General features: G+C 39.7%; 2 protein-coding genes and 1 long non-coding RNA gene across 3 annotated transcripts in view; 1 reads left to right on the top strand and 2 right to left on the bottom strand.

The window, feature by feature from the left end:
- The window catches only part of Gas41 (YEATS domain-containing protein 4 Gas41), a 232870-nt gene that overhangs the window by 106005 nt on the left and 99931 nt on the right, over positions 1-26934 (bottom strand). The window lies entirely within an intron of this gene.
- The window catches only part of LOC143896059 (uncharacterized), an 87835-nt gene that overhangs the window by 39843 nt on the left and 21058 nt on the right, over positions 1-26934 (bottom strand). The window lies entirely within an intron of this gene.
- Positions 18612-25800, top strand: LOC143896121 (homeobox protein engrailed-2-A). Its single transcript, XM_077403701.1, has 2 exons — positions 18612-19887; positions 23530-25800. The coding sequence occupies exons 1-2, from the start codon at positions 19269-19271 to the stop codon at positions 23874-23876; spliced, it is 966 nt and encodes a 321-aa protein (XP_077259827.1). The 5' UTR covers positions 18612-19268; the 3' UTR covers positions 23877-25800.

Genomic DNA, 26934 nt, shown 5'->3' with positions numbered 1-26934 from the left:
GTAATTTTTCACGAGCCAATGGATTTTTCTCATTCTTAGCAGTGGTCCCATCTCCTCCCCTCTTCTCCTCGGGCTTTCACGGGTTGGTCGTAAAAAGCGAAACGAAAAAATCTGCTTGGTTGGCAAGAGCTGCCGGTGCGAGCCCGAGCGGCGCGAAATAGGCTCCGAGAGTTCTTCTTGGCAGTGACGGCCTGACAAATCAAGCTGAAAATTGAATTCTGGGGGCGCCCGTGGCCTTGTGCACGCACACGCGGTGTGGGCGTGCATGCGCGTATAGGAGCAGAGCGTGCCAGCGAGGGCTTCCCATCGCGTTTGTTTCTCACCACCGCGCGATGGGCAAAATCGCTAATTCAGGCGAATGACAAAAGCGTGAACAAAATAAAATTTCACGCCACGAAACAGATTAAATTCTGCCCTTTATGTAATTACTTAAATTCCATGCGAAATTTCTCCTGTCCAAGTTACCTACAAGACATTTTGCGAGTCGTCCTGCGAATATTTTGATATTCGAAAGAAGCGCGTGGTGTTAGAAAATCTCCATCTGTTCGATGCCTCTCGTCACGAATATCTTATTATTAGGCGGCCTATTTTAACGCTTGTAAATAACTATTCGTGCCCCATAGTCTCTCAATTATTCATATTATTCACGAGCACATGTGCCGGCGAGTTGTCAAACCGAGACCAGTGTTTTGCTTAAGGAAGCGGGTGATAATTTTATAGCATTTTCTATATCGCATTGAATCCGCGATTTTCTACACCCGAAAGAAGAACGAAATTTCAATAGCCGTCGAAAAGCGACTCGTTCGAAAACCTGTGCGTGTGAGAGTAGAAACGTTGTACGAGCTGAAACAGGCACAATTATTTTGCTTTCTGATCAAATGTTGCAATTTAAAAAGGATCTTTAAAAAATATTAATATGTAGACCGAATGAGTAAGAGAGAAAGAGAGAGACAGAAGGAAATGTAAAAAAGTATACTATTAAATCAAATTTTACAAAATAAGAGAGAAATACATAAAACAAGATAATTTAATGCTCAAAGAACACTCGTTACAGCAGTCGTTAAAGTTAAAATTGCAACTTTTGGAATAGCTTTTACATTATCAGAAGATTGACAACAAATTATTGTTGAAATTTGCAAAAGAAAAATTAACGTACCGCTTCGATGCTTAATGGCAGGTTATTTAGTTGAGGCGCGTATGCACAGTTTGTTAAGTGTATCAATGGCTGCCTGTGTTCGCTTGTATATTAATCATATATAACTGTATCATACGTAAGGCACCCGACATGACACGTGTACTTAAGGAACTGCCAACCCGAGGCGATGCTGTCGACAAGGGGTCGCTCTATATGAAAACCATAATCGGCCCGGCGACATGGCTTATCTCGGTAAGCTGTCTCCTGGCTTATGTCACGCGACACCCTAACAAATTTCCAACCCCTCTTATATAAATAGGTGCCTACTGCGAATCGGGATCGTATCGTTGCCTAGATATCGGAGGCGCGGAATACTATTGAAGCTGCTTGCCCATTTCAAGGTATCTAATATTCATATGTATATATTCTTTATAAGTAAATTCAATATATGTGAATATAACATAAATAGATAGAAATATTATAACCGTGTTATACGGTCAAGCTCGATCTTTTTGTGCCTAATGTATAATACATATTCCTATTTACTATATACATCTCTCATTTTGCGCAACAAATATTCGCAGAAATTTCTGTTTATAGTTTATATTGAAAATGAAAGAGAGAGATACAATCATCTTCAGAATATTTTTTCGGTATATCTATTATAGAAATCCCTTACATGAAAAGTAAGGAAATAATTTACGGTAATATTAATCCACTTACCGTAGCCAAGAACGGCTAGAAGTCGTAGAGGAAAAGAGCGCTCGAAATTGGTTAATTCGAGTCGCGTGCTCGTATACCGTTCTCGCAAGTCGGGAGGATATACGCGGATGCCATTGCTTTCGCGTTCTGAAATATTCCGCGATGTCAGCGTTGAGTATAACTGCCGCTCAGACCCCGTGCCCCACCATAATTGTGCAGGCGAACTCCGGTTCGCATACTTCGTTTTAAGCGCGGCGCTCGCTACCGGAATTTCAAACCGCGCAAGAAGACGCGAAAGACTGGCCGCCTATTCTAATGGTATCTCATTAGGTTCTTTTAATCACTGACATTACAGCAATCCGGATAATTGCCGTTGCTCCGGGCACCGCCGCCTGCCGCGCGTTTATTACGAATATAATGAGCCACGGAGCACCTGAGCTTGCTCCCTGAAGGGTGAGCGAGACCACCTGAAGTTTCGAAAAAATCCCCGCTCTGACAGGCACCATTTTTTTCGGGCTTCCAGACCGGGCCAAACCCGATCGATACGCGGCCCCGAATTTTTCATTTTGAATTGAACTTATGAACCGCGTACTCCTGGCAATTTGCTTGATAGATAAGTTCGGAGGATTGGGGGTGAAAGATCGATGGAAAAGCACTGCAATGGAATTTGCGAAGCTTGGCGTTGCACTGATTATAAAATGATAATTTATATAAAGTATATCAGATTTATAAAGTTTTTAGAAATTTAAAATAACACGAAAATATACGCTTGTGTGAGTTTTATTTAACATTTCGTTGCACTCATTAGCTTGGTACTCAAATTAAAACACATCAGAAGTCACGCAAAATAATGTTAACGTCGCGATAAAAAGGAATCCAAATTGCCATTGTCGATTAGGATACGCAATTTGTATTTCGCAATTTCGCATCTTTATTTATCGCGAGAAATAAAATGTATCCCGTTTAATTATGACTTTAACGCGATGAGAACATTCGCACGGGGACACGAATTCAATTTGATTCTGGGGTGATGCGATGACAAATATTTTCGTCGTTTTGGCGCGCTACGAGAGAGCCACTTACAGACGTTTTACATAAGGGTGCGACCTACGAAGGGTCTGGTATGCCAGACACGCGCCGTGATTTGTTTTCCCTTTCCACAACGACCGGTCCCCTCGCTGCAACTGTCCGGGAAAATATTAACTCGATCCGCACCTCGTGCTGGTGATTGCGAATGCTCCGACCACGATTTCACGTCCCGGTATCGACGTGCCCGCCAATTCGCATTGTTTGTTATTCCCCGTCATCCGCTCGTTCGATTTATTCGATTTCGTTCTTCGTGAAAATATCAAGGTTGCATTTTTTACATGATACGAGTGTTGTTTTTGGAAAAAGAGGAAAAATATGCGATAAATTATTTTCACGAATGTTACCTTGTGACGCTTATTTACACGATCATTATTGATAATTAATTATTCAATTTCTTGATACATACAGGTAGCAGAATAATTAAGTTATGTGGATAGAAAATGTATATATGAGTGCGGCGCTTACAGGTTAAAAGTCTCTTAAAAGTGGGAAATAACAGAAGCGAGAGCGCGCATTCGCTCTAACGAGCGGATATACACTCGTAGTTTGATGTTCGTACCCGCTGTTGTGGATCTATGCAAACGAGCGGCTAATTATGTTGCAAACCCGTAAAAACTGCACCTTGTTACGGTAGCGCGACGTAACGACGGGCGAACGAATTCGTATAGGGAGAGAAAGGAGACGCTGATCCTATCCGCATTCGGGATATGGTATCTCGCTCGGGCGATTTCTTCGTTGACAAAACAAGGGGAAATTCGTAAGAAGTTAGAAAAGGAAAGGATAGTGAATTGGAGTATTCCGATATGCTTTACTATTGCGGTGACTTTCATACTTTCGTATATTGTTATTCAATTTATCGATGTTTCGGATATTCCAAAAAATATTTAATATTCCGATATATTTTGTTGTCGCAACATCCGTTGTCTATATAAATACAATATATCTTTGTAATACAGCACCACAAAAAGTTAACACACATTTTATTGTTTATATATTCAGATATTCCGGCACACGTTCACAAAAGTACCGCGACATCACAATGTCCTAATATCTACTTCCCTGATGGCGGAAACTGCAACGTGTCTTTCTCCGATCCGGATCGTACGATTTGGAATAACGTGATAAAATCGGCGCGATGCTAGTTGGACGCGCGTTTACAGCGAACATTCCGAGAAGACGAAACGAGATACGCGGCGCACCGCCGGCAACGATCGCTCGGGCAGCAGCTAATTATTTTCTTCGGCACCATTTCAGTATCCAGAAAACGCTCATCGGTGCCGGCTTGTGCGTTGGATTAGCGATCCAGAAGCCGGTCTCTCCCTCGTCCGGAACGCGCGCGGCGGCGCGGCGCAGATACGAGACGACGCGAGAGCACCTGAGCGTACAAACGAAGCGAGGCTAACGAGAGGAAGGAGGACGGTATTAGACGAGCCGGTAATAAGCCGAGCCAATGGGAGGGCCAGAGAGGGTAGCATGTCCTCCGCGAGGAATCGAAAGAGGACACGGCGAGGCCTCCTAAAGTAGATTCGTGCCGAGCGGCGGTGTATAATGACGCGCTCGCACTCACTTGCTCGCGCGCGCGCGCGCGCGAGGTGAAGCGACGAAGAAAAATAGGAAGACAGGGTACAAAGGAGGGAAAAGGACCTCATGTCGTTCGCGCCGCGGGATGAAGTGAGACGCGACGAGGGCAGAAAGAGTGGAAGAGCGAGGTTAACAATGAAGAAGAGGAGAAAACGAGAAAAAAAGATGCGACGAGAAAGAAAGAAGAGGAAGAAGCCGGAGAAGAAGAAGAAGAAAAAGAAGAAGAAAACGACGACTAAAAAAGAGGGGGAAGCTTCGAGTGTCGGCACCTCGCCGCCAGAACGGACCACACACGTCGTCGAGTGGCTCTCAACTTGAGGATATCCGCTTCGGATTGCAAGTCCGAAAGGGTTACCGGATTTATGATTTTCGTCGGGATTTGGGATTATTTTTCTTACACATTTACCTGTCGTTCTCTCTATCCCTTCATCTCTATCTTTTCACACGTGGGATGGAAAATCGACAGGTGTTAAAAAGTAAATCAGTCTTAAAAGTAAACGTCGCTTATAATTTACAATAAAATAAAAACGCTAGTTACACATCAAATAACATTTATTATTATGAAAATATACTTGTAACTGTAATATAAACGAGCTGGTACGATTTTCGTTTATTCAGAAATGTTACGTGATATTACGAAAGTTTGCTTTTAAGGGTTCACTTCGTAAAAACTGAAAAAAGCCTTTCGATTAATCCGATACCGCGAACTTCGAGGAATCGCGTATTTGAGCGTGGGAACTTGAAGCCGCTATCGCGCCCTCGTATCAAGAATGATACGTTACTTCGTATATGAAGGATGTTCCTGCGTGGCCCTTGTTGCGAGAAGAAAGCGATATCCCGATGGCGTGACAGGTGAAATCACGACGACGAGCGGTTCTCGCTCTACTTCCGCGGGGAGGGATATTCGGCCTCGGCTTTGGCACGGCAATTTCGCGGGGCCCTGCCTGCGTGCGGATGAGATCGCTCACGGACGGAATTACAAAGTTGCATATAGGCAATAACTATCCCTCGGGCTGTGCGGCTGCATTCGGAATCTGGATAATGCGCGCGAAATCGGGCGCGGAAATTATTTCTCACGGGTACGCAGAGGGCGAATATCGGCGTGCATCGATAGCGCGTATAATACGCGTAATACGCATCGCGGTGACCATCGATATTAATCGATTCGATTTCGCGCTAACGTACGAATTTCCAGCCACTGTTTACACCGGCGCGGCGCAGCGTTGTGCGCGTACGCGTAGCGCATTAAAATTTCCAATTAAATGTGCACGTTGGTTGCGAAGCAGCAAAACAGTATTGCGGACGTCGTGTCGCGCGGAGCTTTATAATAATGAGATGAGATGTACGTTAGGAGCGGCACGCCCGCGAATTATAACCCGAGCCGAGGAATAACGACGTTAAAGCGTGGCATGACGGGTGAAATCTCAACGAGCGGCCGATTCGCCGTGCGTCTCGCTGCAGTCCGTGGATGATTTTGCACTGACGACAACACAATGATAAAAAAAGTTTCTCCGGTTGATTAAAACGGAGAGAAATGTCATCCCCGCAATTACCGGCTCTCCCGATGCGGTCATCGGTATGCGCTGAGCGGCATGCGCGGAGGACACGCACAATCGTGCCAATGGCCATCGATCTCGGTTAATCTAACAGATGTCGTCGAATTACCCGTCTTTCTTCGGGCATCTTTCATCGTTCTCACGCAGTGACGACATCGTGCCATGCGAGAATTTAAATCCTTACCGAAATGTCGTATCGATTTTATTTTGCGCAATATTCACAATTTGCGCGTTAATTCGAGGTTCCTCTTGTGCTAATTAGCGCGAGTGTCCCGTGCTCGTTCATCCGAACTGATATACTGATTATTTTCGAGCAAAACGATCATGTGAAAAAAAATACCACGCTACGACGCGGCAATATTAACACCTTGAATGGCGAGAGGCTCATTTTGCGAATTGCGACCTTCGAGTTTCTTACGGCCTCTCGATTCTTCGTCAATCGCACGATCTCCAGAACGTGGTCCCCAATTCCTTTTATGCGTACGAATTTCGAACGAATGCCCGCCGACTTCTTTGACCCTTTCACAGCCGCGAGCCACGCCGAGAGTATCGTCGACGACGCGCTGGCTGCCACATTCACATGCAAATCACCATTGAGTGGTAACGTTCTCAAATATTTGGTCGCGTCGATGCAATAAAGGAAGCTGGTTTCGATTGGGAACGGAAATTTTGACTTTCGTCTCGGCAATATGGACCCAGCGAAACACGATTTACACCTCACCTTAATTATAAGCTTGTACTTAAGTCGAATCTGATTAATTATGGACATGACCAAAAAATATTCTGCAAATCGTGGACGACGAAGGCCCGGCGAATTGACAAGTTATCATCCCAAACTTTTTATGCAACTCATTGATTTTCTCTTGCGCCTTACACGTATCTACAATATTTTTAATTAAATCGAGAATATTGCAAAATATTTTGTCCGCGTTCACGTGGTACTTCGCAGCTTCAATTAAATTTTATATTTATTTAAATTCGCCATATACGTGTGTGAGAACGGCTCAACTACAGCGCTTATATACTTAATAGCGAATATATAATACGGACGTATTAAGTCTTCAGTTCTTTCCATTTTTTTTTTTAATCGTTTTTCCTCACTTTTTCATCTGTTACGAGGACTTTTTATTCTGCCCTTTCAATTTTTCCCGTTCGTGGCTTCGCTCTTTTCGTCTTTTTTACACCCGTACTTCGATAAAACGGCCGCACGCTAATACATTCCGTGTTAGCGGCAAAAACGCTTCACGAGCGCGTTTCCAACAGATTCGCCACGCTCGTGGTACCGGCGAAAATGGAAATCTGGAGAGCCTCACCTGGTAGCGATAATGTCGAACCCTACCGATTTTTTGTGCTTGGAGAAACTGGTGTTCCCGATTCTCATTACATTGTTCGTCATATATAAATATAAATATATATATATATATATATATATATATATATATAGTATGTGAGTCTTAATAATAAATTGAGTACATAACATAGTTAATTTTAATACCAAAGTTTAATACCGAACGATAAATTTTAGTAAAAAGCATTCCCATAATATAATCTGTTGGTGTTGCTTATATGTTGATAGTCACATCACTACGTATCGTGAGAAATTCTCAGTAAATACGGAAGATAACTTGAAAATAAATTTAACTAAAGTTTTATCATTTAAGTTGTAAAATTTCTTTTAATTAAGCAAAACACGCGAATATAAAGTCATGCGAATTCGATTCAAGAAAGTAAAAAAAACTCATTCATATAGAAATTCTTAGAAATGTTTTTATAAAGTTCGTTCTGATTTGAATGCAAATCTTAAAATCTAACACAAAGATTAAAAGATTAAAAGATATTCGTTGTCAGACTTACAATCGTACAAGTCAATTTTAAAAATGAAAGGATCACGAAATTCGCCTACCTACGAGTTAATCGCTATTCTAAATCCTATTTGTTGAGCTAGCCCGCTTTCGATGCGCTCGCCAAGCAGGTATAAACGTGTGTTTGCGTCTTTCACTTCACGCCCTGTCACCCTTCTAAACGTCGAATGTCAAAACAGGTTGACAGACTATTCTTACAGCAAATGTGACTAGGACTGACTAGGTGAATGAAACTTTTGTAGAATTTAGGATTTTGTAAAGATTAAATAAAAAAACAATTTTGTTATACATCGCAGAACTTTTCTGTCTAAATCTGAAGCTCTATTATCGGGTCTCCTAAACAAATAATAATTTCCTTTATTTAATTTTATTTTGTTCTAAAACACATTTATTTAGCTAGGCGTTAAACATTTTTAACTCCTTCACACAGGGACGATACTTAAGTTAAATATATTTTTTTAAAATTGTAATATTGATGACAAAAGCAAAACAAACAATATTCACTACAGTATTCTTAATTTAAAAAAAAAAATTTTTTTCTGTCTATTATCTATATCTATCTATACATATTATAATTGTTACATATTTAAATTGAATAAAATACAACTAGACAGATAATTTTAAATCACTTTTTTCTGATTTTGAAAATTCTGTCTGAAGAAGTCAAAATTATTAAATTATTAAATATATTTTGCAGAAAGAATACATTTTGTTAAGAAGCAATGTTGCTAGGAATTTTGTCGCGTTATTACAATCGGTTTTTTGGGACAAAAAATATTATTTGTTATTTTTGAGGGGATTAAGTTCATACACAATGAAACACTTCGAGGTCTCTAAATGCCAGTTCCAGACAAGACTTATCCATTGTTCGCAGGTGTAAAATTTAACGCATTATAGTGAAAGTTTATAAAAAATAACATTTACTTTTCATTTTAAGAGTTACAATAAGAAATATCTCATGACAATGAGAACAATCGTGTCATTTTTCTACTAGAAGAAATTGTACCTGGCCGAATTGGATTGTCAAGCATGTCAGTTTTGATGTCTCAGTTGATTCAATGTGGAAAATCCGATTATCTTCGCAGAAAGTGACAAAATTCCGCATAGTGTTGGACGTTTGTCCACTGGAAGTATTTCTTTTCAGACGAAATGCGTTACTTTTTATCAGGACGAGAAATAGTCTTTTCTGTACGTAGAAAGTCAATATCAAATTAACAGAAAGAAATTCTTATAACGTGCAATTTTACAATAAATGAGTTATTGGAATAAGACATGATGATAGGAAATGTAAATGAAAAGGATGCGATATACTTATATGTATATATACGACAATATCTTTTTCTACGCATTTGTTAAATTTTAAGAAAAAGAAGAAGATATATGTATAGATTGAAGACTTTTATTATAATAAAATAAAATAATTATTATTGTACACGCATATTCTTCTGCAATATGAGTTAAAAGTAGAATCAATTGTCTTTTTTAATGCACTGCTTCTGCACGCGAGATGAACATGATTACGATATCTATTCTCATACAGTTTGCAATGTAATTTTAATTCCTTTATGAAATGGATAATTAGAATGGCATACCATAAATAGAACTGTTTGTGGTTCATAATAAGTAAGTAATTTTAAGAACAGAGAGAATCTAACGCTTTTTCGTAAAATAACGCAACTTTATTCAAGTTTAAAAAAGAAATGCACTTCCTAAGGAAAAGAGTTGCCGACACACAATTAGACACAGCGAATAATGTGACCTTTCGTCGCTGTCCTTCGCACTTTAATTATTTTATGTATTTTTCTCAAGTCTTTCAATTCAAATTAACTATGACTGCAATATATATTATGATCTCTTTTGTCTGATCTAAATATTTCTTAAGGCCGAAAAGAATGTTCCGCTCATTGTCAGCTTTTGAACTATCGCCCCGTTTCACGCTTTAACACTAACTTTGGAGGAACCTTGTCAAGACGTGACAGGAAATAACTTATTCATGCGAAGAGAAAAAGTTAATTGGGAAAATGCATTATCCGCCAGCGTAATATCACGTTGATGGCAAGTATAATTTATTGTAGCGTATATGCATGTCGTACAATGCATAAATACGACGAACTATGTGATAAGAAAGTTCGCGACCATGTTCATACTTGTAGAAAAGGATATCTTCAAGTAAAAAGAATCTCTTTTTATACACACAAACAAGCGTTTCTTATAGCAACATTTCCTTATTGTGCGAAGTCGTGAAAGATATAATATATACTCTGCAGGAGAAAGATATACGCTGAGAGGCGCGGAAAAAAGATACCTATTCAGAGAATTGTCCCAAAACAACTACTTGACTTACGAATCACCGTAAAATTGAAAATCTCTGGCTATTACCCCCTATTTGCATTTTTCTAGTGATGGAAGAAGTAGACAAAAGAATTTAAGTGAAACGAATTTTTGAAAGAAGTCTTCAGAATCGCATGGATAATGTTATGAGACAAATTCGGTATTTGATGCTTATTCTTCTTCAGAACTACCTTGATTTTTTTCACGTTAGTCGTCTAAATTTTATAATGTAAAACTACTTGGTTCTTTTACAAATTATAACGCAATCGACCGAAATTAATTCACTTGTAATTCTTATTTACGTTTATATTATAAATAATAAACTTCTCACAGAAAATCAGTATCTACATATGTAAATTATGTGCAGTTACAAAATACTTATATTTGAGAAAATAAAGAAAAATATGTTTATAGAAGAATTATTTTTAAATAGGTAAAAAAGAAAAGGAAGAAAGAGAGAGAGATAATATTACAGTACTGCACTGCAATAATAAATATATTTAAAAAAGTAATAAATTATTCATGAGATATTTTCTGATATAACCAAGTGTTGATCAAACTAACTTTCTTTTCAAAGATTTATGGCATTATTCGTAATTGTTAGTTTAAAACAGATTTTCATAGAGATTCAATCAAGATGCATTGCACTTTTTTCTGCGTGGCAGAACAGCATGTTGAAAACACGCATGCCTGACTAGAGTATGTTGTACCTCCTTTATAAATTACTACCCTTCGGCGTATAAAACGATAAAGCATGATTAATGGCGGTATACTAGAACCTCATTGAATTTATGGTCGCGTCGCTCGGCTGAGACAATCAATATATAGAACCAGAGTCCAACGGAATTGAATTTACGCCGCGTCTTTTCCGCTATTGACGACATATGTGTGAGCGCGTAGATAAGTGACGTACTTAAAGTCATAAGAGAATACACTAGAAAACTTTGGTGATAAATATAGAGCATCAAAAATGTCAGGTAGAATAGCTCTTAAAAATGTTATAATATTAAAATGACGCTCCTCTAATTAAGCACTGTGAAAAAGTTTTTTTCTAGTTTCACTTTGTGTAACAAGAATAATGACAAAAGGCTACAGCAATATAATATAGAAACATAAGTAAGATACAATGTTGTAAATTTTAATAGATAGTTGTGGATTCCTTTTAGCAGTCGGGATCCTAAATGACCGTTTAGAAGGTTTATCGGAAGGTCCGCCATTGAGAAGCCTCCATCAGACGCCGATACAGTATCATTAGACGTTCTGTAAGCTCAGCATCACCGAGTGGCCGAATATGGCGCTATACGTTGGATCTTCTCCGGTCCGGTGGTCATGAACAATGTCCGAGACCTGAAGGTAACGACCATCGTTCGACCACGTAAGCTGGCAACGAGTTAAGTAGAGGAGATGACCGCGCTCGCGTCTCTCGTTCGCGGCAAAAACCATCGAGAGAGCGGCGGTCAACGCGGGGCGATCATCCTGTTTCGCGTATGTATATGTGCGAGAAGCGCGCCTGTGTGTGCGAGTCGGGATATATACGGCTTACATCTATTTTCCGCGAACGTTCGTCGTGCTGTATGGGACAAACGAAAGTTTACGGCACACGTGCGAGATTTGCTTGTATATAGCAAATGAATTCGTAAGCCTCTCGTGCAGAAGTACACGCCGCGCGAATACATTAAATGGGACGTTAATTTTTCAATGCGTCCTTTCCCTCGTTGCAGAAATCAGCGACTACTATCGAGACAAATTATTATTCGGCGAAATTTATTTCGTATATCGAATCATGAAAGAAATGACACGATTGTGTCATTTAAGTTATGCGTCCACTACAAAAGAATATTCTTGATTTGAAAATATCTTTCAATATGGAAATCTTGAATTGAAATTATATTGAATTAAACGAAAAAAACTTGCTTGAATGAAGTCATTTACATAGTTCAACCAAGAAAAAAAGTTGAAATAAAAAGTTCTTATAAGAAATAAAATTCTTATAAGAAGATTATAGATTGTTGCGTATATATGAAATAACGACGCGTTAATTTGAGTATGTGAGTTTTGATTTGACACTTCTTTTTCTGTGTACGATGTTATTGAGTAAAGAAACGTCCGCGATTCGCTTATTGATACATGATATACAGCGTGGAGTAAGAGTAAACGGCCTGCGAAATCCTTCACTAGTCCCCTAATTTCGCCGTGCAATGATGGAAGCATTTGGTAATCGCGGGCACTCGCGCAATCCGAGGATGATAGAGCACAGACCGGAGGCTGCGGGGCACGCTTTCACGAAACAGTTGGCGAGACAGTTTCCGCGGCGGGCTGAGCGCGAGTGGCCCGGCAAGATGAACTCGCCTCGTTTATCACCTCCCCGCCGATAAATCAGTACGCGCGGAATGCTTTGCGGTTCCCCATCGTGTTAGAACGGTTCATAAGCAGCGGGGCTTCCCTGGGGTGCGGTTATCTTCGCATGTACCGGGTGTACATTATCTCAACCGGCCCTCTCGCGCGTCTGTCGTATCAAATAGCGCGCCCCGTCCCGGCGAAACGCCGTTGAACCATTATCGAGGGTTGAACGAGCGAGAGTGGGTGTGGTCCTGGTGTGTTTATATAAACTGGATTAAGGGGAATCGACAACTCGACGTTCCGTTCCGCCGTGCCATTTATTCAGCACTGACGCTCGTCCGCCACCCTGGCCGTCGGATGCTCGTTCGTTCGCCGATCATCATTCCGATTGATCGCGTATTTAGCTCAAACGTATACCAGTCGCGTGTGGACCTATTATTGAAGACTGTGCGTGACGGTTTGCTATGAGAATGTATAAGAGAGGGATGGGCAATCGGTGCATGCTAGAAAGATATCGTTAGAATCATTTTGACTCAATTTTGTTCTTGTTGAGTAGTCGTTACATTTATTGAACAATATATAGATCAGTAAAATTAGGTTCTCACATTCAACGATTTGTATTTAATAAGTATGAGATTTTTATAACAAGTGTGCCATTTTTCAGTTATTTATTAGCACTGGATTAGACACTAGAGAATTTAGAGTAGATAATAGAATTTCATATTGCAAGCTTCTTATGTGTATATTTTTCAATATACAAAGCACACGATTAACTAAATAGGTTTTTAATATCAAATTCACCAAAATTTAACAGCAAAATGATTTTTATTCAGCGTTTCACAACAGAAAGTACACGTGTATATTTCAACTCAAGTTGGCCACAACAATTGTTCTAAAACTTCACGAACCGCACAGATGAAGGGATGAAAAACAGTTTTGCGCAATATTCTGTCTCGCGCGCGCATGATTACACGTAAGATTCTGCGTTGCTCCAGAAAATATCGTTTGCTCCGAAAAAAACACGGTGGACGAAGTTGGAACACGGGAAAAAGAAGAGGGGAGCTGCAGAGGAGAGCTAGAGTCCCTTGGCTGCGGTTGCACGCAAAGTTGCATGCGAGGCTCTCCCCTGTAGGCGGGTGCTGGCGTCTGTCCCGCCCATCGCTTCCCCTCTAATGGACGAGTGGTAGGGCAGCCGTTGCGCCTATTGGCCTCGGACCGGTTCACGAGGTCGTACCCGCATTAATTATTCTAAATAAGTCGTCGCCCCTGCGGCGGCTGATTATAGAGTTTGCAGTGCCATAAATAGAACCCGTTTACAAATCGCGCTCGGGGAATAATGATCGCCGCGCGCTAGGCCTGCGCGTCTCGTTGGTCGCTTTTGGGGAGAGAGGATTCGCGAGACGAAAAACCCAATCAATCCCTGACGTCCCAGAGCGGCGATTGGTCTCGCCTTAGGCGTTTTCTCTCGAGAGACTTCGCGGACCCGTTCGCGGCACCGCTCGCGCGTTCTAACGAGGGGATTAAGGTTTGCATTTCGGTGATTTGCTTCTGCCTCAATGTGTATAACAAGAGATGGGCCGGCAGCCCGAATAGGACCGTTTGTAATAATCTACATCTGAATCGTTCAAAACGCAGCTAACCAGTCTTGTGAATTGTAACTTGTGATTGAATGACATATGGTATAGCGATAATTGGAAGATTTCCTAGTAGTCAACATATACGCTACATTTATATTCATTTTTAAATTCTTTCATCAAATCACATAAAAAAGTTTTAAAATTAGAATTAGAATTATAAGAGAATATTTAATCTCTCTCGTTAAATATAAAAATATATATCTCTATTAGTAAAAATAATATACAAAATATTATAAAAGATTATTACATGATTGTATTCTGTTGTATTTTTTTTAAATCGAAATTTTTAGTATAATATTATTAATCAAATCAAGAAATAACAAATTTCTTTCATTATTTATTGAATTAATGACTCCATTGGAATTTTCTTAATTAATTAACGCAATGATAATATACTCTAAAGTGAAAGAGAAGCTGATTCAATGGCGTCGGTCAGCTAGTACATACAGTCGATCCTCATTTTAAATTTTAACCTGACAATTCCATATGGGAATTCTTGAAATAACGTTTCTTGGCTTGGCTAGACGCTATTGATAGATGGACACGTTGTAGTTATTTATGGTTGCTATCTCTATTATTGTCTCTACGCGAGACGATCTTGCGGCTAATGATCGCCCTGCGGCTCAAGTGGCAGCTGGTGTCCCTATAGGTGTGGCCATTAATAAACCCGTCGGCCGTAACGACGATCTTACAGTATTCGTGAACTTTGCAACAAGGGGAAACAAAGGAAATTGCCTCCTGTCGGGTTTTGAAGAAATCGAGCCGACAAAAACCGAGCTACGACAGTCATATCCACGAGGATCGGAGCGTGCGCTCGCGCGTCAAAAAGGTATCGGCCATCCGAAGTCGGTCGCGCGTTCGTCACAGGGAATCGTATATTCTCTTTCTTGGAATTTTGGGTCTTAACGCGAAAGGACGAGAGACGTAAAACGCGGACGGACGCACAATTCACCGACATTATAGTCTACATTGTGGCGACTGGAGGACGTCGGTTCTCTCGAGACGGTATATATAAAAGGTACACCTCGGGGTAGCCACGTCAGTTGTTATAGCGGCACGGACGATAATCACAGAGAATTGCGGTACCTTCCCTCTTATCCTGTTCATTGCTTAAAAAGAAATTTATAATTTTCTCTCAACTTTAGGCGTACCGCAATGTAATGAGTCCGATATGATATGGAAATGATCGTATATTCGAGTTTGAGTACATAAAAGTAATGTAAAGAAAATTAAGTAATAAATATGTAAGGACGTAATAAGCATGTAAGTAAAAAGAAAAATATGTAAAGATATGTAACGTACTATAATTTTGCACTTTATTTCAACAACATTGCAAACACTATTTTTATGTTCGCGTAATCAAAAAAATATAAACATAATTGTATTTCCTCTGTTGACAAATAACATTTTACATTTATTTTAAGACAATGTCGCGTGATCTACTGCTATATGTTATACGTTGACTGGCTAATTATTGTAAAACTATCGGAACGATCAGTAGCATGTGCAAGAGTAAATGAGATGGGCGATATGTTAATAGAAAAAGATATAAATAACACATCGTTAACACTAGTGGAATCAGTGGCTGATAAATTGTGGTGTATTATTCGAAGGCAATCGATATATGGACAATAATTGGCGTAAAAAATGATGTTTCTGTAATTTATGATGTAAGGCTTCGTAAGGCGATTAAGCCTAGGCGAGTGATGGTAAAATTGATCGCTGATAAAAATGTTGATTTGTCGAATGCGAGTACACTTATAACTTCCATTTGAAAGCTTACTTCAGTGTATCACGTTAATTACACGCTTATTACTCCATGCTGTATATTATTATATCAAATAGCGTTAATGAGCTTATTAACTCGGCACACTTGACAAAATAGTTAGTTAAAGTTCATTACTTCGCAGGTGTCTTGAATTTCTTAAATAATGCATAATTCGATAAATCATCGCACGGATCGTATAAGCTAGCAATCTTTAAATAGAAGAAGCTGTAAAAATATGCATCTGATATGGCATTCTATGAAAAGGAAACATTCTTCAGTTTTTATCTGATATGCTGCAATACGTCGCTTGTATATCGAACAAAAACATTTTCAATTAAAATGTTAATTTATATCTAATTTAATAAAAATAAGTCTTTTGGTCTTTTCTTTTTAGATAACGTGTGTACGGTTTTAAATTTGCAAATCGACCGCGACTCCTGGATGCTTGCACAAGTCTCATTTTTGCGTCGTCGCATCAATCAGGCGTGTTCTTCTATAGGCGTGTGAACGGCAGGTCGAGTGTCTCCACCAATTACCGCGCGAAACACCTGACTTATCGCGTGCGACCTTTACATCGTGAGGCGGATTTCGTTATGGGCTTTAATTGCAACCGTTTTAACGACAAGTCCTTATACATCTCGCGTGTTTCTAATGCGTAGCCTCACTGCTTTCATGTCAGGACCGAATAACGCTTCGAACGAACGAAGAGCATATCCTATACACGATTAGACGTTAAAGAGTTAATGACCGTAATTTTGTTCCGTTGATTAACAGACAAGAGTATCATCATCGTTGTTCCACGTGATAATCGCGCTGCGAGCAAAAAACACGATCCGACGAACAAAAAATCAACTGGCGATTTAGTCTGTTTTTTAATTTCCTAATTTAGTCTGGTTTCTGATATATAAATCGCAGAACATATGTATAAGAGAATAGAATTACAACAATCTTTAAAAACGTGCCAGATAGTAAATAATGCCACTTGTTTTACATTTATCGTATTACAGCTGGTTTCCAACTTTTACACAAATACTTCAAGTAGATACTTCAAGATCTCACACGCATTCTGATAAAGTATTCTAAAGGTGCTCTTTGAATTTTTACATATTCAAATGTGATGCGTGCTAAGGTTTACGAAGCAGAACTGATTGCGGAAGGTATATTACACGGTAGCTGCATTGTGAAGTCACGTAAAGTGCCAAACAAAAGACTCGACTACGCTGCTCCTCTCTTTCCAATTGTCTCTCTGAAGCGTCAGTAAGATTAAGCGATCTAGGAATATAAGTTACGCGCTGTGATATATATATATATAAAGATGAAAAAACTGATGTACAACGTACACATATAGATATAAAGTAAAAGGGAAAGATAAAGAACATTGGAAAAGGAACAAAGAGAAGATCAGCATCTGTCATAGGGTGAGTAATACATTTGTTCGTTAACCGTCGCACAGCCATCGGAGCCAGAAAAAAAGGAGAATAATAGCGGGCCATGGCGCTGATGGTGTTTGTGCAAATTTTTGTATGAAGCGATTCCGACGGGTGACGATAAAATCCATGTCTTACTGGGGTAAAAAGAAAGAGTTGAGGGAGAAAGAAGGAGAGCGCTCTCTTCGGCTTGAAGAAACAAATTAGTCGACTTCAACCTGAACGGGTCGACAACTCCGCCACGGTGGGGAGGAACAAAAGTATGGAGTAGTGGGTAGAACACAGTGGGAGGAGTGGTAGGCGTGGTATAGTAGGGGAGAGGCGAAAACGTGGGCGAGACCTGGGAATTGGACTCGTGGTGAGGGAAGAACTTCTCCAATGGGGCGGAGAGATGTGAGTATTCTCGTTATTGTTCGCAGTGGCGCGGATATTCGTATATTCCAAATGTGCATAAAGTTAAATGGACTGTAAATCTCTGTAAACAAAATTTCGCACAGAGTATTTCACAGCAGCTATCTGTTTTTGTAACAGTTTCTTAAACAGAAGTTGATATAAATCTAAAAATAATTTTATTTAAAATATTTATATTTTTATATACAGAGAGAGATGAGATTTATGGTATATCTTAATTAAGCTTCGATCCAACGTAACAACACAAAGTTAATGGCAAAGTCTTTTATGGTAAAATTAACGATATTTTTCAGTATCATTTTAAAAGCAAAGTACTTTTCTCTTCGCTTTTTTTTAACACAGATATTTTTGTAGTGTTAAAATTAGACTGTATATAGTACATCATATAAATGATGCGGATCAGCCACGCAATAATTAACTTGTGTGTTTAAATGTAGATTAGATATTACGAAGATATAATAAATAAAATCTTTGAATTGTGTCAATAAACGAGTTTAAATTCCTCGCCTATTAATTGACTGATTATGACAAAAGTGTAGAATTGAAGAGAGACGAATCTCGTCGCGAAACTGGGGAGTTTGGGGAAAGGCGTCGGTAACATTGATCCGCAGGAAATTCGTGAGCGTCCCCTACTACCTGTACCACTGGCGGTGGGGATGACGACGAGCGGAAGGGGGTACGATACACCTTATGCCAGTGGGCGGAGCCTTTAGCCGAAGAGTTAATAGAGATGCAATCGAGAGTGTCTAGTGCACTGCACTCCGGGCTGCGGCGTAGGAGGAGTGGAGGGACAAGGGACAGGGACGAGGAGGGACAGGCGGTAAGTAGGGACCTCGGGTCCCCTAGTTTAGACATCACTGAGCGACGGATGGACAGCCAGTCAGACCCGTCACAGCACTCGCTAGAGTACTCGGAAACCTCGGGAAAAGCCGATAGCTGGAGTCTTTGGCTTGGACCGGCTTCAAAGACGAGACGATAATTAACACGAGCTGCTCACTAGACCGTATCGGACCCATAAATATTTCTAAAAGCTTCTACTAAAGCTTCTCTAAGAAGAAGTGGCTTCTTTTGAAATACGACACTTTCGAAAATATTATAATGGATTCGACACAATTTTAAAGGATTAAATAGTGAACACAAAGACGCGCGGTGCAATAACGAAGGGATTCGCGGTAGCCTTCGAGGAATGCGGTGCACGGACATAATTGGCGCGATGTTGGTGACACGTGACTAGTGTACATGAGACGTTGGAATTAACAATCCAGAGATTTGCAACTGCGTGACAACGGCGGATTTGCGACGGAGCGATCCATTGACAGCAGTGGACAGTGAAAACGTGTTTCTTTGTCAATATAGTTTCATTGTTAACTTTCCATTTCATTGTATCGGACAAAGGTATTTTGATATATAAAGTATTTTGATATTTAAAATGAGCGTTGCACTCGCGGCTAGGGATTCCACGTATGCTCTGCAACTAGGGATCGCCAGGCAGCATCATTATCCTCATCGCCACGTGTTGTCGCCGGAAAGCTATGTGATGCCGCATCAAGTGATTCGTTCGCCGGATCGCCAGCGAAACGTGTCACCGTTGCGCTTCAGCATCGTTAACATTCTCAAGCCAGATTTCGGTAGCAAAGCACTTCGCACGAAACAACCTGTATCGTTACATAGACCATCGCTTCTGCTTCCGAGGGATCTCAGCCTATCGTCTAGTCGACTGTCACCGCAGTCGGTCCACAAAGAAAAGGACAATTTCCCGTCTCACAATGGACTCACGCCACCACCGTCTAAGCAGAACGGACTAAGCAGAAGCGGCAGTCTCGAAAGTCTCGCGTCCAGCAGGAGCTCGGTCGCCAGTAATACGGTCACCGGTCCATCCTCCTTATGCTCTACGTCATCCATTGTCGGCGATTCTCTAAACGGCGACGCTACATCCGGCGGCAGTTCCGGTAGCACGTCGACAAGTCAGCAAAATGGCACTAATGGCCAAAACCAGTTATGGCCCGCATGGGTCTACTGCACCAGATACTCGGACCGGCCGTCCTCCGGTAAATTCGATAGACATTTATTTCACCTCGTATATTAATATATAGCTCATAAAAAAGCTAATATGCAATTGTCACGGAGTAAGTAATCGATGCATCCCAAACTTGTCTTATTTCAATAACATTAGAAAAGTCGTATCGTTGAGAAACTTGTACTTTTTGATTTTTCGTAACGTTTTCGTTACCTCGTCGCGAGTATCAACTTCGCGCTTGGTTATTGAACTGGTACGTCTAACGATGCACGTTAAAAAGCAAACAAGTTAGAAATTCATCAGATTTCCCGTGCGCGTGGTACGTGACTTGCGTTTAGCTTTGCACATGCAAGAAGAACTTGCGTGGTCGCAACGTCGGAAATGTCTATCAAGATGTTTTGTTCACTTATGCGTCCCATAATGCGCTCCAGTTACAAAATCACGATTGTCCGCTAATTAAAATCCCTACCAAAGCGTTTGAAAAATTGTGCGGCATGAAGGTAAGTAAAAATCCTTTCACGAGCAAAATACGTGGCTTTCGTCCAAGCTTATCGCGAGCTTTGTACCTCGAAGTCACGGATCGAGGAAAAAGTCGCTCCGCGTTACTGCGCGATTAACGGGAGCTTAAGTGTAATCGCTACTTTTTACATATATAATCGCGGTCTCTCTTCGCATGAATTATACTTTCTCGGTTTAGCGACTCTATTCGTTTTTACGAAAAAAAAAGAAAGAAAAGACAAAATAGAAGTGCACGTGGCACATGGAGAACGCGATGCCTAATGGTATAAAATACCGAATATACAAGATATATAATCGGGTGCAATGTAGGGTCGAGAGAAGGAAGACGTATGTAGAAAATAGGAAGATCTCTGCTTTTGTGTTTGAGTTCATTAGTTAATTAGTAATTTTTTTGGTTAGTTCACATTAAACATCTTACCGGGCAGTAACTCGGATACCGCCAATAAGTTTTCTTATGTGTTTTAACGGTATTATGCTACATTGCATGGTATCGATAAATATATAATTACATTTACCAAATATGTGGATGGGTAACGTCTCACCCCGGGTTATCACTCTGATGACAACAGAAAATCGAATATAGATATGAAAAGTCCGAACTATTTTCGAAACACGCTAGAAATACGTATCGCATTATTTAATGTTTGAGATAAGACGCGCGTTTTAACAATCCGGTTTATATGTAATTTGAACTTAGTATGTGCCCAATTCGACTCTTGGTTAGAGCATGGTTCTACGCTATCATAAACCGTCGCGATCGCGCGTCGATGAACTTATTTAAATGATTAATCGCTCGCGCGAACTCCACGTTAATGGCGTCCAACACGTGCGGACGCGAGTCGTGATTACCCGCGACGCCTCGTCGACAAATTGCGGCGATCTCTGCTTCAAGAGTATCTAATTACGCGTTCGCGTTAGATAACAGTTCGCCCTACAAATAAATTATGTGATGGCCAACATACGAACCTAATGTTATCCCGTCGCTCGATATTACCGCAATAAGTTATTACACTCCGCGCAGATAATCACGGAACTTCGAAAGGATCGCTACATTTAATTGCAAGTATAGCTAGGCGAAGTTAACGTACGACCCAATGCCACCTGCTCTCGTTCGCATCAGAACTTAATTGTGTAGAACCTACATTCTGCGAGCTACCATCTGTAATCACTGCCCCACATACGACACTGCCATTCTTCCGTCTTCTTTGTGGCTTCTCTTTTTCCGTACGCCTCTACCTTTATCTTTCTTTCTCTATCAGGTGAATGCCCACCGGCCTGTCTTATACTCGGGGTGGTCCGTGAGTCTCGACCCGATAATCTCGTTACTAATTGTCGAGTATCGCCTACTTATCTTACGCGAGCCTCTTCATCGTCGAGCGTTAACCCCTATAAGTGGGATTTCGTGTAACATTTTGTACCATTTAGTGATATGTAGAAAGAGAGAGAGAAAGAGAGAGAGAGAGAGAGAAATAAAAAAAAAAATTTTACGTATCAATATCTGTATATTATTTCTGCAAATTTGTTTAACTAGAAAAGATTTTATATATACTACACAGAAAAAAGTGTCAAATCAAAACTTATATACTCGTATACATGTAAAACAATCTATAATATAATCCTCTTATGAGAATTTAAACTGTTTTTCTTGGTTGAATTACATAAAATGACTTCATTCAAGCAAGTTTTCTTCATTTAACGCAATATAATCTAATTCCAAAAATTTCCATTAAAACTAAAGATATTTTTAAATCAAGAATATTCTTTCTTTCTGTACAGTATATTCAAAACATTAACAAAGTTTCTTGTTTTGTCTCGGTGCAATCGCATTTTACATTCAAAACCACGTTTGTATTTAACGTACTCTCGAACGTACTTAATAATTTACTTTGTACAGATTGTAAGTATATATTTTATTTCACGTAATTCGGTGAGTTCGTTTAATCTCGGACTCTTTTCGCATCTCCCGCTACGCTTCCATTGTGCTGCGAACAGCGGGAGTTCGTTTGAAGAAAAAAATTTCTTGGAAATATGTGCAATGGCATTAGGTATATAACAAAGAGACGAAAGACTGAAACCTGATAGATTAGAAATTATCATATATATATAGTTGTTTTGAACGGTAAGACATTATTCATTATTTATGATAAAACTGAAGCGATGATTGTGACAAAAACATCATGTTCGCGTTTTCTTGCGGTGATGAAATCGAATTAATATTTCGCATTTTTAAAGCGATAATAATGTCCAGGCAGTAACGTTAACGATCGGTATGTGAAACGATCAGATATCTTTTTAAATTACTAAGTATCGGAATACATGACTTCATTCAAAAGTAATAATAATGCGGATAATTATATGTATTTTATGTACTATCGGTAATGATTACGTTTCTCTTTCTCTCTCTCTCTCTCTCTCTCTCTCTCTCTCTCTCTCTCTCGTCGTGGAGATATATATTTTAAACTACAAACAGCTGAAACGATCAGTTAACGGTTTCGCCGAAGATAATAATAACATCGGCGATAACTACAGGCGTGCGCAGAAGCACGCGGATGTATCCCAACTCTACATGGTTACGTTATCTATGTTAAATAAAAATCAAAAGCGTGTAACGCTAATGCTCAGAATTCTCGGCGATGAGCGTTACCTTCGACGATACGCAGCGCAGGGCGATCGGAGTACCTACTCGTTATCGCGCTTAAAAGCATGCCTCGCAAAATTCCGATCGTGAACGTGAGAAAGAACGCACACGTGACTCGATCCTTGACTTTTTAATAACGTAATCGTATCACGTTAAGTCGTTACGAGAATATAAACGGTATAGACATTAGCAGTCGCGTAAAATTGCAATTCGCATACGAGAGCGCCAACTGTAATTGCAGATACGCCGCGCCGTGGCTAGACGAACTATTTCCGCCTTCGCTAAATTCCAAAGCGGTTGCTCAGAATCTAGTTATTCCCCGAGTGTCCTTCCTCTACGAGGCGAGCGAGCGCGATCTCTCGGCGTCGCGAAATACGCTGAATCACGGCGGTGTGTGGACAAATTGATGAGAACGCCCACTTTCCCCACGATAATGCCGCCCGCCTCGCTGCCTCGAACTTCAGTCACAAAAGTCGGCGCGTGAAGATTAATGCGGGCTTTCTTTTGTCGTTTCAGGACCGCGCACGAGACGAGTCAAACGTTCGCAGAGCGTGAAGAACAGCACGCCGGAAGAGAAGAGGCCCAGAACGGCCTTCAGCGCCGACCAACTGGCCAGGCTGAAGCGGGAATTCACAGAGAATCGATATTTGACGGAGAGAAGGAGGCAGCAGCTCTCACGGGAGTTGAACCTGAATGAGGCGCAGATCAAGATTTGGTTTCAGAACAAGCGGGCGAAAATAAAGAAGGCGAGCGGACAGAAAAATCCGTTGGCCCTACAGCTAATGGCGCAAGGTCTTTATAATCATTCCACCGTGCCGGTGGACGAGGACGGCGAAGAGATCGTAACCGGAAGAAATCATTGAGACTCGCATAAATTCAAATGGCAGCGACGAAACGAAGAGTTAGAGACTAGAATGCCGTGTGACTGTAGGCGCGCTTAGAAGTTATCATCAACATTGAGCGCTGTCTACAAAAGTCTACAAAGAGAAAGTCGTTCAAATGTTATTTATGAAGAAATTCCGAGTACATAATAATCATAATGACTGTGAGTAAAGACTGAGGATGAAACACATAATAAGTTACACTATCGTAACGAGAAATGGAATCCGCTTAACAATCTTATCATTAGTGCAATCGAGGATTAAATACATTATTGATAAGTAAATTGATATATTTAACAAAAAGATTTTTATAGCGTATGGTAGAAAATTATTTGGCTTCAACATTTTCGTGCTTAAACTAGATAAGTATTTACACACACACACAAACACACACACACACACACACACACACACACACACACACACACACACACACACACACACACACACACACACACACACACACACACACACACACACACACACACACACACACACACACACACACACACACACACACACACACACACACACACACACACACACACACACAGAGTTCAAATAATTTTGAATAAATACAATTATATGTACTTTGTAAAAGTATGCTGATTCAAAGGAAATGAGTGAATGACTAGGTTTTAGAGAAAAGATAGTTCACCAGTATGTAGGTTTTATAAACACTCAATATGCTTTATTTTTATAGTAAGTTTCATGATAGTTTTCATCTATTGACTATTGCGAGTGGAGAAGGCATTTGTATGACACATTTTAATATTTTTAAACACAAATCAAGGGATTGTCTTTAGTCGTACAAAGAAAATTACTCTTAGCATGAAAGTTAAATATGAAAATCAGCAATTTAGATTATATTTAGCGAGCTAAGTTTGTGACTTATATCTGTCGGCTATAGATATAAATAGAATTCAGTTAGCTTGCAATACGAGTTTCCTATTAAATTAAGTATAAATTATTTATTTGTACATAATATGTATATATAACGATAGCTTGTGATCTTGTCTATATGTAAGATATAAACTAGGGATTAGATGGCGATTATATCATACCACTGCATGAAACGATCTCACGTTGTATATTCCTCATTCTTGTATACATATCTATAGATACATATGCTTGGGGTTGACGTTGTTGCGTGTGTGGCGTGTAATGTACGGTTGGACGTCTTCTCCCCAAAAATACCATTCGCGACTCTCAGTGATTTGGATGATGACTGCACTAGTATGTACCCAATTCGACTCTTGGTGAAAGCATCGATTGACAAAGAAGTAATTTGGTGGAATTGTTTATATCCCCATAAAAAATACCATTCACGACTCTCAATGACTTGGATGGTGACTCCGCTAATATGTGCCCAATTCGACTCTTGATGAGCATCGATTGACAAACTGATTGAGTAAGTTGATGGAATTGTTTATAAACCTAGTCGTTGCGGCCGGACGACGCTTGCAAGAAAACGAGTTCGTCCGCGTGCGGCTGGTTAATGTGATGCCGAGCTGCCGACTTGGTAGGAGCACACGCGCGGCTATTACATATGTTATACAGCCTTGGCCAAAATTATTAGGCACGTAATCATCACTGTATTAAATCTAATACCAAGAAAAATTTCTATAGTTTTAAAGTTATTTACTAGAGTATTTATTACCTATTATAAACGAATTTATATATTTTTCTTATTTCTTTTAAAAATAATTGTTATTTTGAAAAAACTTTATTTTAATTTAGGGTGCGTAATAATTTTGATTGAAGCTGTACATCTTAGATGGAAAGTACGTATAACGTATATATCCCACTGTATTCCGCAATAAGTGATCATAATATTCCATGTAATCAGCTTACGATCTTTAATTGTCGCCGATTAAATCGAAATAAAAAGAATCTTTTATCTTGACATGCGTATTCTCTTCCATCTTTTCCTCATCTCTCAAAACCATGCTTGGTCGAGATATTCCTACGTTCATGTTCAGTATCATGTATATCATGTATCTTGAAAAAAAAGTGAAAATTACAAAAGTGAACAGATTTACTCGATTTCGATCAATGTAATCATAGATACTCTAGTGATCTTCCTCACTTTTGTAATTTTCATCTCTTTTCAAGATACATGATCGACCCTCAGAACTTATTCGTATTAATATTAAGTGCCAATGAAGTAAGTATTAATCAATATTGATCGAAAATATTTCGCACACGCAGCTATATTAATAAATCAGCAAAGTTTGAAAGCGATGCAAAGTTGAAAGTAACAGCAATAGTTAATTGCAAAAGTAATAGTTAATGAAGATGACTGACAAACATCTTGTGTTTTGGCCTAATAGATTTATGTGAAAAGTTAATAAAAAATACGTATAAAAATAAGTATAAAAAATACATTCCAAAAATACATTCGAAAATTAATCGCAAAAATGATAAAATATAAACTTATATTACTTTGTGTAATTCCTCACATTTATATTAATTTACATATAATAATACAATGACACAATTATCAATTAAACCAGTGATTATCAATTAATATGCAAGGAACGTTTCAAGCAGTAATAAATTAAAAATTGTAAAATTAAAAAAAATAGCTGCATAACATTTACAAATAATGTAATAAGTTATAAAAATAAGGTTAATAATTGATGCAACACGGTCACTCTAAAACAACTTATTGCTCTAATACTGCATGCATTACGCGAAAGTAACAGAAATAAATGCAATAACGATATAATGGTTCAATCACCAATTAAACATGTAGCAATTACATCGCCGAGAGGCGCTTAGAAATACCGCCATGTTGCTGCGGTATAAGCACTCAACTAAAATTATCCCCGCGTTAATTAGCATCGTTACCATACCGGCGTGCTCCACGCTCTTCACGTGTGCGCGCGCGTGAGCACGCACACGACAAAGTCGTGTTTTTGGAAAGGCGTTCTGGTTTCACCGGGAAAACTCTCAAAGTTCCCGTTTTCGGTAACGCCTCACGACGCACTAATTGATCCCGAACTAACGGGCCGTCCGGTATCTCGAGCGCGGCCGG

Source organism: Temnothorax americanus, unplaced genomic scaffold, assembly GCF_048541705.1.
Source record: "Temnothorax americanus isolate GAGA-0224 unplaced genomic scaffold, ASM4854170v1 Scaffold1, whole genome shotgun sequence".
Taxonomy (NCBI): Eukaryota; Metazoa; Arthropoda; class Insecta; order Hymenoptera; family Formicidae; genus Temnothorax; species Temnothorax americanus.
The sequence above is the reverse complement of the archived record's forward strand: the minus strand, read 5'-3'. Positions and strand labels throughout refer to the sequence as shown.

What these genes read in the sequence shown, in the direction of transcription:
- LOC143896121 (XM_077403701.1), top strand. Translation starts at nt 19,269, where the DNA reads ATGAGCGTTGCACTCGCGGCTAGGGATTCCACGTATGCTCTGCAACTA. An exon ending in CTCGGACCGGCCGTCCTCCG is followed by an intron (nt 19,888 to 23,529) that starts GTAAATTCGATA and finishes TTGTCGTTTCAG; the next exon opens with GACCGCGCACGAGACGAGTC.